Source organism: Manis pentadactyla, chromosome 5 (assembly GCF_030020395.1).
Source record: "Manis pentadactyla isolate mManPen7 chromosome 5, mManPen7.hap1, whole genome shotgun sequence".
NCBI lineage: Eukaryota > Metazoa > Chordata > Mammalia > Pholidota > Manidae > Manis > Manis pentadactyla.
The window spans coordinates 34086906-34100018 of record NC_080023.1 but is presented as its reverse complement, the minus strand read 5'-3'; the positions used below and the strand labels follow the sequence as shown (position 1 = coordinate 34100018).

Sequence of the window (13113 nt, the reverse complement as noted above, 5' to 3'; positions counted from 1 at the left end):
AGAAAACAAATAGACCGAAGGGGTGGCTTCTTTTGATGGTTGAAATGCGCCCCTAGATAGCCACAAACATCACGAGGATGATAACCTGTCTTCTCATCAAATCCCAGGGAAAAGACATGTACCTGATCCTGGAGAACGACACGCTCAGCCTGGTGGACCCCATGGACCGCACGGTGCTGCACTCCCAGCCCATCGCCAGTATCCGCGTGTGGGGCGTGGGCCGCGACAACGGCCGGTGAGTGTGCTGGGGGCGTGCTGTCATGTGTCACCTCACCAGCTGACCCAATTTTAACTTCATATGAAGTTACTGCACCTCACTGAACATGGGAGTTGACAGTAGACTCTTTGGAAATGTAAAACATGAAAGCATGTCGCTGTTTCCCTGCCTTGCAAACCCTCCGAGCCACTTCCCTTCCCAGAACCACAAGCCTTCTGTCAGCTCCGGATCTTTTTCCTCCTGCTCATCCTCATTCATCGATGTTCCCAACTCACCCAGGCTTCCCGACCCCCTGCCTTTTCCCCCTCTTCTCTGCAGTCTATTTAAATCTCAGCCATTTCAGAAGCCCTCCTATTGGTATTTCCTTCATAGAGAGCCTGTTTGAAGGGAGAGGTTCTACAGATTTAATCACAAGCTTTAAATCATTAAATCGTGGTGATCAGAGACTGCTGGGGTTTGGGGTTGGCTGAACTATTTTGTCGTTTACAATATCTGGTCATGCCAAAATTCCACACAGTGTGTATTTTTCTGAAATTCTGCTGAAAATTTGTTACTTATAGCAATTCTTATTTAGATGTGTTGTGAATTTTCTGTTTTCCAGGATGACTAGAAATGAGGAAGTCAGGATTTTCAAATACATAGTCTAACTAATAAAGTGGCAGTTATCACAGACATTGTTCTTTGATACCATTGTTGAATAATTGTACTACACTAAGTGCATTTAACTCCTCAGGTATAGTCAGTCTTTGACAATGTTCAAGGTACCTGAGGATTGCCTAGCACTTAGGGATGAGCTATAGTTATTGCTTTGAGTTATTGCTTTGTTGAAACTGGACCAGGGCATGGCAAAAGCAGGTGAAAACCCCCGACCACAGAGATGACTCTCCTGGGCTTGTGGTTCCATTCTTGGGCATTCTGGTTTATTGGGTCATGTGGTCCTCTCTAGGGGACTCTATCTTGGCTTATCTCAGCCTTTTCTAGCAAGGCTGGGCATTAGCAGATTCGATAGTCTTTTGATTCATTCAGTTCCAAGTCCTAAGACAGAAAAGAAAATGGTTAAGCATTCACCAAAGAACACACATTTTGCTGGAATCAGAAATGGTCTGCAAAAGACAAAGCTGATGTATCCTCTGACTGCTAATTGGATAAACCTTCCTGGGAGCACGTTGTGCCTGAGCTTTTGGAACAGGTGATGAATGGTGACAGCTGGGCCAGGTGCTTTGGGGTAAACGAGTAGATGGTTTATGCATACACACCTGTCACTCCCTTGCTTGGCAGAGCTGTGGCACTAGAATTGATGTGTTGACATGAATTGATTAAGTTTACAAGGAAAATACCCGATGATGTTTGCTCATCATTAAAAATGTTAGCCTTGATGGAAGGATATTGAGATGCTTGATCCTTCTCTGGTTCCTGTCCTCCAAGTTTGATTTTAAGACAGGAGCAAGATGAAGGTCATATTATATACATGTACAACTAGATGGGGCTGTGTTTTCTTAAGGTTAGGTTGTGAGCACATTTCACTGATTAGATTTTCAGCCTGCCCCAACTCTTTAAAGTGAGGCCACACTATATAAATTCAGCAAAATAATGATTCAAATTCCAGTTGACAAAATTTGTCAAGCTCTGAGCCTCATTTTCTCTCATGTATGAAATGAGGACCATAAGGACCACAAAGCTTGTGTATATGTACCTTCTTGTATGTATAGTTATTGAAACAGTGGGGATACAGCAAATGCTTAATGAGTATTAGCTCTTAATGAATGATTTGTTAAAGCTACATACACTAGTAGATTCAGCTAATTACATGGCTTCCTTTCAAAGATTTGCAGGGGGGTGGTGCGTGGGAAGGAATCAGACCTCTGGGAGGCTTCAAGGACAGTTTATCACTTGATACAGAGGATGAGGTGGTTGTTCCAGACACTGAGAGCCCCCTGCCCTCTGCCCACACAACGACATCAGTGTAAATTAGGTTACATTGCCTGGGTTATGTTTTTGGAACATGGGCTGGGTTACCTATGTTTTCTAACTAATTCTTGTTCTTACTCACTGTTAACAGATAAGTGTAATTAAAAATTTCCCTCAGGGCTCCACATAGGACCTCACCAAGTCAAAGGGCTGGGGGCCCTTGAGCCGGATTGCTTTTGGAAGCAGTAAATAAAGTTCGTTTGCCACTGAGACGTTCTATTTCCCCCCATTGGTCTCCTGAGTTTTCATTCCCTAGAAGAAGAGGCCTTTGTATTTGTTTTGTTTTTTTTTTTTACTTTCTTTTGCTTTTGATTCTTTTTTTTTTTAGCAGCAATTTACAAGAGCAAATTCAATTTGTAATGCTGCAAAGGAAAGGGGCTTTCACTTTGCATGAATAAAACATAAAAATGTTTCATTTTGCTTGCAAAAAATGAGCCCATTTCACATTCTTTTGTAACTTTCCTTGCTGAGAAAATGAAATCTCTTAGGGGATTTCTTTTTTTATTTCCCCCTCTGAATTCTAAAAAGGTATGTTTAATGAAATGTGAGGAAAGGCAGTGGGACAAATGCAGCCCTTCACACATCCAGCGTGGCACTGGAGGTGCCCAGTGAAGGTTTGTGGATCTGATTTGTAACTCACAGGGTACAGGCCTTGGAACTTGGGCCATGTGTTCTCCTCTTGTGAATATCAAGATAACCATTTTCATAGAAATGCGAGTAACAATCTCTAACATTTATTGAGAACTTACCATGTACCTGACCCTCTGCCATGTGCTTTTCAAGCAGGAGCTACTGCAGCTCCATTTCCCTTCTTGCCCTGTAACCCTGTGATAATCCACCTGTCAGTTAGTCATGTCAGTTACATGAGGGAATCAGACCACGGCAGTGTATTCATTTGCTAGGGCTCTTAGCGGGTTTCTTGATGTGGTTAAAATGAAGAAGAAAAGCATGCATACTAGGGGCTTGAGGGATGCAAAATCTTTCTTGAAATTCAGAATGCTTCACTGAGCCGTGTTATTTCAGAATTTATAGTCATTTTAGGTCTCGCATTTTCGTAAAGCTCTTGTCTGGCTTTGATTTGCTGTGAAGAAGTTCCTCACAGAGTAACGTTATTTAGGTGAGGAGCTGATGCGGCTTCGATGCCCCTGCTTCCCCAAGGTGGATCTGGAGGAACCCCTTATTAGGAACGGCAGAAGGAACTGTAGTCACATCACATGCTGGCTCTCTGTGGGGTCTGGGTTGTCGCTGGACTGAAGTTTTCGCTTATTCTTGAGAGTCATGCCTGCCTTTGTGACATTTCTTGAAGCACATTTGCATTATCACCCAGCAAAGGGAGGGCTACCTCCTCTCCTGGCTGTTCTGTGCTTTGGTTCCTTTGATCACAGTGAGACAAATGTCAAGGCTGCCAGACATTGAGATTGGTGAACAGGGTTTCATGAGCCTTGTATTTCCAAAGGCAGCAGAGGGAAGCCCCCAGACTGCCCTGCTTTCCTCCCGCCCACTGTGGGAAGGGGGCAGATGGCTCTGGGCCATAGAGGTGGCATGTCACCCCCAGTGACTGGGGTCAATGGCCAGAGCCCCCTCCCATCTTGTCCCTGTGTGCCTGCAAGCTGCCATTTCAAAGTGGAGTGAGAGGGATTTCGCGAGCCTGTTTCCAGAGCCTGTGCTGATTCTGATCCATGGCTCTTTCTTACTCAAACCCTGAGGAGCAGCTTTCTCCCTGATATTTGATAGAGGTATCAGAAGCAAGCAAACATAATTTCTGAACTTAGGAACTTTTAACAGGGACTGTCCTCTCCCCTTGTAGCAGATAGGGGCCCGTCATCTGGGAAGAGGAACACAGGTCCTTGTGTTCATTGCCAGTAGACAACAGTCTGCTAATCCCACATGTTTCCCAGGAGGAAGGAAAATGGGTGCATGGTATAGTCAGAGGGTTTCAGACCCCATAAGTGGCATTTTTCCCAAGTGACTTCCATATCAGTGTCCCATGGAGCACTAATGAAGTAAGATATTCATAGACTTTCCTTAAGGGAAAAAATTTTTTAAAGATTGTAGGGTCAATTGGGAAACTGGGTTAAACAAAGAGCAAAAAGCCCCTTAACTGTGAACCCTCCTAGAGGTTTTCCTATGCTGATGTGCACTGGGAACCTCCAGGAAAGCATTTTCCAGACTTGACTGGAACCCTTTTCTTCAAGGAAATGCAGTCACATGGAACACACTTTGGGAAATGCTGTTCTGGTCAATAAAGTCATTAAATTAGTGGCGTCATGATGTTGCTGTTTTTATTTTTAAGAAAAATTGCAACTACTTTTAATAAATAACTGTTATAAATGGAGACCCCATTGGACCTGCTGTAATGAAGATAAAACCCCTTCATAATCATTAGCAGCTATCACAGCTATTGTGCACAAGTGCTTTTTGAGAAATACTTTCTTAAGCAGGTTCAACGTTAGCCCTGTGATATTGTTTGTATCGCAAAACCTTTCTTCCTAGAAGGTGTTCTATACATCTCTTTTCTATTTATGATGAATAATTTTTTACAAAATCTTACCGTGTATTCAATTATTCATAAATTTCCAAATAAGTTTATCAACTTAATTGTTTTAGCTGGTTACAATCCCAGGGAACTTTTATCTAAAGAATGTAGTAAGTCCCTAAGGGGTATTATGTTAAGTGAAATAAGCCAGGCACAGAAAAACAAATACCATATGATTTCACTTATATGTGGAATCTAAAATCAAAACAAAACAGAATGAACAAAACAGCAGCGGTCTCACAGACACTGAGAAGAGACTGGTGGTTACATGGGGGGAGTGGTTGGTGGGGGTGACCACCAAATCTCAGTCATAATATAAATAAGACCTGGGGATGAAAGTACAGCATAGAGCATATAGCCAGTGGTTCTGCGACATCTTTCTATGTTGATAGATGGTAACTACACTAAATGCTAGGTGAGCATTTAATAATGTATGTAACTGTTGAAGCACTATGTTGTATACTTGAAACCGATATAATATTGTACATCAACTATATATCAGCAACGAAAAAGAACATGTAAGTCCAAATGTACTATTTTGTTCATATTCTTTTCTAGGATATTCCCACCTGGTTTTACCTACCAAGACCCTGGGTTGAGTTGTTTCAGAAGGCTGTTGCCATACGTAGTTCATGCCCGTGTTTTCCTGCCAGTGTTGCTTTGTTTTGACTCCTTTTGAAAATACTACTTAAGTTTGGGGCTGGGGCATTGCCAAGTGTGGGGGAACTGGGGCTAGTTAACAAAACTTTAATTCATAGGCTTTTAAAATTAAAAGGTAGTTTAGTAGCCAGTGTCTTCTCTCCTCTTTACTTTAGAGATTAGGCACCTAAGGACAGAAGGGTGTGACTTACATGGCTGACCCTCCCCATTCTGACAGCGCAGAGAACAGACTCCTGGTGCTTTGACTTGTTGAAGCAGGAAGCTGCTCTCTTCATCCTATGAATATTAGGATGAGAGATGGTGGATGGTCTAAAACAGCTGGGGGTCAGCAGGGAGACCCAAGAGTTCAGTGGCCTGGTCCCTGTCCTTAAGGGTCTGGCTTAACTGAAGAGGAAAAACCACAGGTATGACCTGAAAACAGAGGTTGACAAACTATGGCCCTAAGGCCTGTTTTTGTATGGCTTTGAACTAAGACATTTTTTTTTAATGTCTTTAGTAGGAGGTTTAAAAAAAAGAATAGGAACCAGCTGTAGGGACCCCAGGATGCACCTCCCCTCACCTCACTGTGGAAAAGGGGAGGTCCCTTCAACGATCTCTCTCCTTCCCCCCCAGCCTCAGTTCTACCAGCCATACTTGGGCTGCTTGCAATCATTGCTTGCCTCTCATCCTAGAGCTAAACCTCTGAGTGTTAAGTAGGGTACAAGCCAGGCTGCTGCACCAACGCTGTGGAGCCCCCTGGCTAGGATCCCAGAGAGCAGTTCCCCGGAGCAGCCCGCAGTGAGCGGTGCGGTCTGCAGTGAGCAGTGCTGTCCGCAGTGAGCGGTGTGGTCTGCGGGCCAGCTCTGTGCCTCGCGTGCTCGTGTGCCTCCCGAGTTCCTCAGGTGTCGTCCTAGTCTGACCAGGCCTGGGAACTTGTCTCTAAGTTGAAGGTGACTTGGCTTGTATGCCTCTCATTATGCTCACATTCTGTTTATATCCCATCCTCAAGGGACTCTGGGGAAATGGAGCTGGGCTGACAATTGCCAAGTTAACACTACTACCAGGAAAGAACTAGCGAACTAAAGAACTAGTGAAACAACTGGGATTCTGACAGTGTCAATATGGATCACTTCCGCTTGCCCAGCCCACAACCTATTGCTTCCTGAGCCGGTTATTAAGTTGTGTCTCTTTGCTCCTAACCCACCCTTCCCTGCTCTGCTTCATTGGGTCGCGGTGGGACTCTGCAAAACACATTTCTGCTTGTCCAGTTGGCTGCCTCTTAGGCCCTGACTAACTTTGCTTCCTGTTTCTGTGAGCGTCATCCTAGAAAAGCTCCCTCATCCCACTGCATCTGTTCTGGCTCTGCTTTGCAGTTTTTCCAACACTCCCAGAAATGCAGAATCAGCTTCATTGAGCAACTCTCTCAGAGCCACCAGCACAAGGGCTGGCATGCCTCTTCAGAGGTCTGGATCCCAGTCCTTGAGATCCCTCCTCCAAGCCTAGAGATGCCAGTGCAGCCAGGCAGTGTCCCTTTTCAGTGTCAGGGGTTTTGCTCCATGGGGCATCTCCTCCAAGCATCTAGTGTTAATAATTCCCATCTCAGTGCTTTGTTCCCTCAACCCTGCACAGCCCTACTTGTAACTGCTGCCTCCTTGCGATTTTTCCCTTTTTACCTCTTAGTCACCTAGCTATAATTTTTTACATGAAATTCTCTCTGTTCAGATATCTGGGGTGGTTCCTGTCTCCTGCCTACACTCGCACTCGGTGACTCCTACGTTGAATTAGCACTGATTCAGGGCGGTGACCACTCACACAGGGCAGAGGCGTGTCTGCCACAGGCGTGTTGGCCAGATATTTTCTGAGCAAGCGTGTGAGTGTGGCTGTTGTTTCTGTTCAGCTCCATCACCCTGCAGTGGATGCAGAAGCACTTGTTCTAAGAGACCCTTTCTGAATTGGAGTTGTCAGCCGTAAAGTGCAGCTCTTTTTTAGGTGGTGGGGATTGAGAAATGGTGGGCCTCTGGGTTTTTGAGCTAATCTGAAAATTATCTCTATTTTCCCTTTGCCATTGTTTCTTTTCCTAGGAGTAACTGAGGAGTCTCCATACAGAGGATAGAGAGCTTCCTAATGACATCTAGTCAGAGGGTTCTCTGAACCAGACAGTAATGAAAGATTGATGGATGTCCAAGACCTGCTGATGAAAGTTTAATCTAGGGTGTATGCTGTCTTGCCTCCAGGAGAAAAGTCTTCAGGGAGAGAGCAGTAATTCTCTCCCTACACTACAGTATGATCTTGACCTCTAGAGTTAATTTCTTTTTAATACAGCCTCATGATCAGCAGAGGCACCAAGATTTACCTGACCATTTTGCTGACTTACACTGTAGTTATATTTTATCTCTTTAGAAGTGGCTTCCTTGCCTTCTATTAATCACACCAGGATGCTTGCTAATACTTTCAGCTTAGAGTAACCTTTAAGGAAAGACACTGTAAGTGATTGTCTTGTAATGAAAAGTCTCCCTCAGAGGAATGTGGGAGGGCATTTTCAAGCAGATCTGGCATGGTGGTGCCATCCCTGTTGGTAAATCCGTGAAGACGAAAGTTTCTTCTGAGGAACTGTCATCCATTTTGCTGACTGGTTCAGTGTATGTATCATCCAGCATTTCTCCCAAGCATGTTTCTGCACCAGTCGGTGAAGCAGGAAGGCTTGAGGTCATCACGTCAAGAAAGCAAAAAGCTCTGATGATGATGCCAAACAACTCCCATCTCAGGCTCCCCAGAGCCCCACGCTGGGTGAGAGACAGGCCTTTCTGGGCGCGACATGAGGGTGATCGGGCACGCTGGCTTCAGCAATTCTCTTCAGAATTCTCAAAGTACCAGAGTCTTCTTGGAATGCATGGAGCATTCCAAGAACATACGGAAGAATAGTTTCAGTGGAGAAATAGCCTGACAACCCACATAAACATGGATTAGTGTTTCTTACAGAGCAGAAAAAAGCTGTACATTTTATATAACCCAGAGCTTAGCTTGGTTACTGGCATGTTGTATATGCTCAGTAAATGATTAGGTATCTGGTGAATTGCTGAACAACTAATGTTATGGCTGATGAAGGGGCAGCCACTGCTTTTTGTACACAACTTGTCACCTTGAGACCTTTTCCTCAAATGTAATCATGTGAGATTTTTGGCTTAATGGTGAATCCAGCGATTGAGAACATGGTGCAGGATATGTTACTACTCACAGAACACTTCTGACACTGAACGTGTGGGTTTCCCACACCAGGCAAGTCTCCAGTTCTTTGCAGACACCAACTGGCTATCCTACAATTTAATGCAATTATAACACTAACTACCTGGAGTTAGCACAGACCCCACAGGTTATGGGCTCAGTCCCATAAGACTGCCCCCTCTTCAGATGCCAGTCAGAAGTCCAGGAAACGCGCACTTCTGACCAGCCAGCTATATACATCAGAGGTTCCCACAACACCTCCTTAGGCTTGAGCATTTGCTAGAAGGTCTCACAGAACTTTACTTACTATTACTGTTCATTGTAAAGGATGTAAATGAACAGCCTGGAGGCACAAACATAGAATGAGGGCCGGGAGGGTTGTGAACAGCAGAGCCCTGAGCTTCTGTGCCTGCGGAGTTTGGGGTATGTCACCCTCCAGGCACCTGGGTGCGTTCACCAGTGGAAGCTCCCCCATCCCTGTGGAGTAGGGTTTTCATGGAGGCTTCTTGCATGGGCATGATGGAGTAAATCATTGGCCATTGGTGACTGACTCAATGCCCAGCCCTCTCTTCTCTGGAGGTGGCACTGGGGCTGACAGTTACAGCCATTTAATTACACCTTGACCAGTCCACTGGCCATTCCCCATCCTGAAGCTATCCAGAGGGGTCCCCCAGACTTCTCATTAGCATACTCTTAGCATGCTGGAGATTAGGAAGGTCCTTAATGTCTTTTGTCAGGAACCAGGGACTGAGACTAAATATTGTTAACAAAAGATGCTCCCATACCGCCGGAAACTACAAAGGTTTTAGGAGCTTTGTGCCAGGAACCAGGGAGGAAAACCAAATATATGTTTTTTCTTATATTGAGATATAAGTGTTTTTTTCACTGAAGAAAAATTTGGGAATACCAGGTGGAACTCACGGAGCCTCCCCACGTGTAATCATGTGCCAGGTGTTTCTGAGCTAGGGCGATCTGAGGGGCAGCGCTGGAGGCGGGCCCCATGGTGGGCAGCTTCACGGTGGTTCTCTTGCACTGCTGCTGGGGACACTGCCTGGCTCCCCACCTGCAGTGGGGGCTTTGCTGGCACGGCAGCAGTGTGGAGGTGCTCTCGTATAAGTGCCATGCGCTCTCCCCAGCTGTACTAGGTTTATTAAGCTGGTAGTGCTTCCTTGAAATATTGCCCTAGGTCAACTGTAACTTTCTGTAAAAACAGTGAGAGAAATGTAAACACATGGGAGGTGAGCGTTATTCTGTCTTTGACTTTAAATGTCTAACAATATCCATTATTTGTTCCCGTGAGTCTTGACCAACGAGTTGATGCCTCTTCAAAGGCTAACATTAATTTTTAGAGTCCCATGTCCCCATGGCTTTGTGTTTTTCTAAGGCCCTTATTAAGTATCAACAGCTGTGAATTAAAGCCTGGAAATTGTGTTTGGAAGAGTTATTTCTTTTTTTTTTTTTTTTTTACATAATTATTTTATTGAAGGGTAGTTGATGCACAGTATTACATTACATTAGTTTCAAGTGTACAACACAGTGATAAAACATTTATATACATAATTCTACGTTCCAGCTATCACCCTACCAAGCTGTTACAATATCTTGACTATATTCCTTATGCTATACATTACATCCCAGTTACTTATTTATTTTACCATTGTAAGTCTGTCCTCTTTTTTTTTTTTTGTGAGGGCATCTCTCATATTTATTGATCAAACGGTTCTTAACGACAATAAAATTCTGTATAGGGGAGTCAATGCTCAATGCACAATCATTAATCCACCCCAAGCCTAATTTTCGTCAGTCTCCAATCTTCTGAGGCATAACAAACAAGTTCTTACATGGAGAACAAATTCTTACATAATGAATAAGTTACATGGTGAACAGTACAAGGGCAGTCATCACAGAAACTTTCGGTTTTGCTCATGCATTATGAACTATAAACAGTCAGTTCCAATATGAATACTCGTTTGGTTTTTATACTTGATTTATATGTGGATACCACATTTCTCTCTTTATTATTATTATTTTTAATAAAATGCTGAAGTGGTAGGTAGATACAAGATAAAGGTAGAAAACAAAGTTTAGTGTTGTAAGAGAGCAAATGTAGATGATCAGGTGTGTGCCTGTAGACTATGTGTTAATCCAAGCTAGACAAGGGCAATAAAACATCCACGTATGCAGAAGATTTCTCTCAGAACGGGGGGGTGAGGTTCTAAGCCTCACCTCTGGTGATCCCCAATTTCTCACCTGACGACCCCCCTGCGACTGTGCCTGTCTTAGGTTGCTCCTCCCTTGAGGAATCTTACCCGTCTCTGGCTAACCAGTCATCTTCCAGGGCTATGCAGGGAAATGTAAAGTTGGTAAGTGAGAGAGAAGCCTTATTGTTTGAAATGGTTAGCTTTTTATTTCTTTGCATATTTATGCCCTGTAGCTTCTATGCCCAGCATTTGTCTTGAGGTATCTTTACCACTTGGAAGAATTATGATACTCGGTAACTTTGATATGAGGCACGAATTCTATTTAAAGGGTTGTAATTAGGAAGGAAGAAGAAAAGCTATAGAAGTAGCAGGTGGAAGAAAACACGGGAAGATTGATTATTTCTTTGACATATCTTCTTGTAGAGTAACTTCAGCATGTATAGGTTTTAAGCTACTACTTAAATTGCGCACACACATTAACATAATAGGAGTATAGTTACATAACCAAAGCATATCTGTAATTACCAGCCATCTCCAGTGAAACCAAGAAAACCAGTTAGGCACCTTAGGCATTTATGAAAACTTATCTATGATATGGTGGATATTGTCCAACTGAACTTGAACAGTCTGAGAGAAATCAGACAAACTAAAACAACCCATTCCTGGGGAGTGTTCACATCCCTTATGTTCTTTTAACAGTAAATAGTCTGTAGTTGTAAGATTTTGGAGCGCTACAATTTGCACTTCTCCTAATTCTTGGTTGAGTTCCAACAGTATAGATCCAGTCAAATTTGTTGTTTTACTGTGTGCACAGGCCAGCTTAGATATCTCCTTCCTCATTCCCATGGCAAGTCCAGGAGCTGGTGGGATGAGTGCATCTACAGCTGTAGCAGTGCGTGGATCCTTGTTGGGGTTTTTTGATGATCATCTTCTGGCATGAGTCTTCCAGAGAGTGCAGATGTTGGAAGTTCTCTTTCATATCGTATCTTAGTTCATTTTCGGGGTAGCCCAGTTAGGCTTTGATCTTCTGTATAAACGCAAACAGACCCTTTGCCTACACTTTTATATGCCCTTTATACCCGTGTGTAGAACTCATTAGAGGTTACCACACAGGAACTGCCCTTTTTTTTTGTTGTTGTTTTGTTTTGTTTTTGTTTTGTTTTTGGTATCACTAATCTACACTTACATGACAAATATTCTGTTTACTAGGCTCTCCCCTATACCAGGTCTCCCCTATAAACCCCGTTACAGTCACTGTCCATCAGCATAGCAAAATGTTGTAGAATCACTACTTGCCTTCTCTGTGTTGTACAGCCCTCCTTTTTCTCCTACCCGCCCATACATGCTAATCTTAATACCCCCCTTCTTCTCCCCCCCTTATCCCTCCCTACCCACCCATCCTCCCCAGTCCCTTTCCCTTTGGTACCTGTTAGTCCATTCTTGAGTTCTGTGATTCTGCTGCTGTTTTGTTCCTTCAGTTTTTCCTTTGTTCTTATATTCCACAGATAAGAGAAATCATTTGGTATTTCTCTTTCTCCGCTTGGCTTGTTTCACTGAGCATAATGCCCTCCAGCTCCATCCATGTTGCTGCAAATGGTTGGATTTGCCCTTTTCTTATGGCTGAGAGTATTCCATTGTGTATATGTACCACATCTTCTTTATCCATTCATCTATCGATGGACATTTAGGTTGCTTCCAATTCTTGGCTATTGTAAATAGTGCTGCGATAAACATAGGGGTGCACTGATCTTTCTCATACTTGATTGCTGCATTCTTAGGGTAAATTCCTAGGAGTGCAATTCCTGGGTCAAATGATAAGTCTGTTTTGAGCATTTTGATGTACCTCCATACTGCTTTCCACAATGGTTGAACTAACTTACATTCCCACCAGCAGTGTAGGAGGGTTCCCCTTTCTCCACGGCCTCGCCAACATTTGTTGTTGTTTGTCTTTTGGATGGCAGCCATCCTTACTGGTGTGAGGTGATACCTCATTGTAGTTTTAATTTGCATTTCTCTGATAATTAGCGATGTGGAGCATCTTTTCATGTGTCTGTTGGCCATCTGTATTTCTTTTTTGGAGAACTGTCTGTTCAGTTCCTCTGCCCATTTTTTAATTGGGTTATTTGTTTTTTGTTTGTTGAGGCGTGTGAGCTCCTTATATATTCTGGACGTCAAGCCTTTATCGGATGTGTCATTTTCAAATATATTCTCCCATACTGTAGGGATCCTTCTTGTTCTATTGATGTTGTCTTTTGCTGTACAGAAGCTTTTCAGCTTAATATAGTCCCACTTACTCATTTTTGCTGTTGTTTTCCTTGCCCGGGGAGATA

General features: G+C 43.6%; 1 protein-coding gene across 7 annotated transcripts in view; it reads left to right on the top strand.

The window, feature by feature from the left end:
* The window catches only part of APBB2 (amyloid beta precursor protein binding family B member 2), a 395114-nt gene that overhangs the window by 313835 nt on the left and 68166 nt on the right, over window positions 1-13113 (top strand). For all 7 annotated transcript variants that reach the window (XM_057502175.1, XM_057502176.1, XM_036908553.2 and 4 more), the window contains one exon: window positions 108-235. In XM_057502175.1, the coding sequence (XP_057358158.1) occupies window positions 108-235 (128 nt within the window). The remainder of the gene's footprint in view (window positions 1-107; window positions 236-13113) is intronic.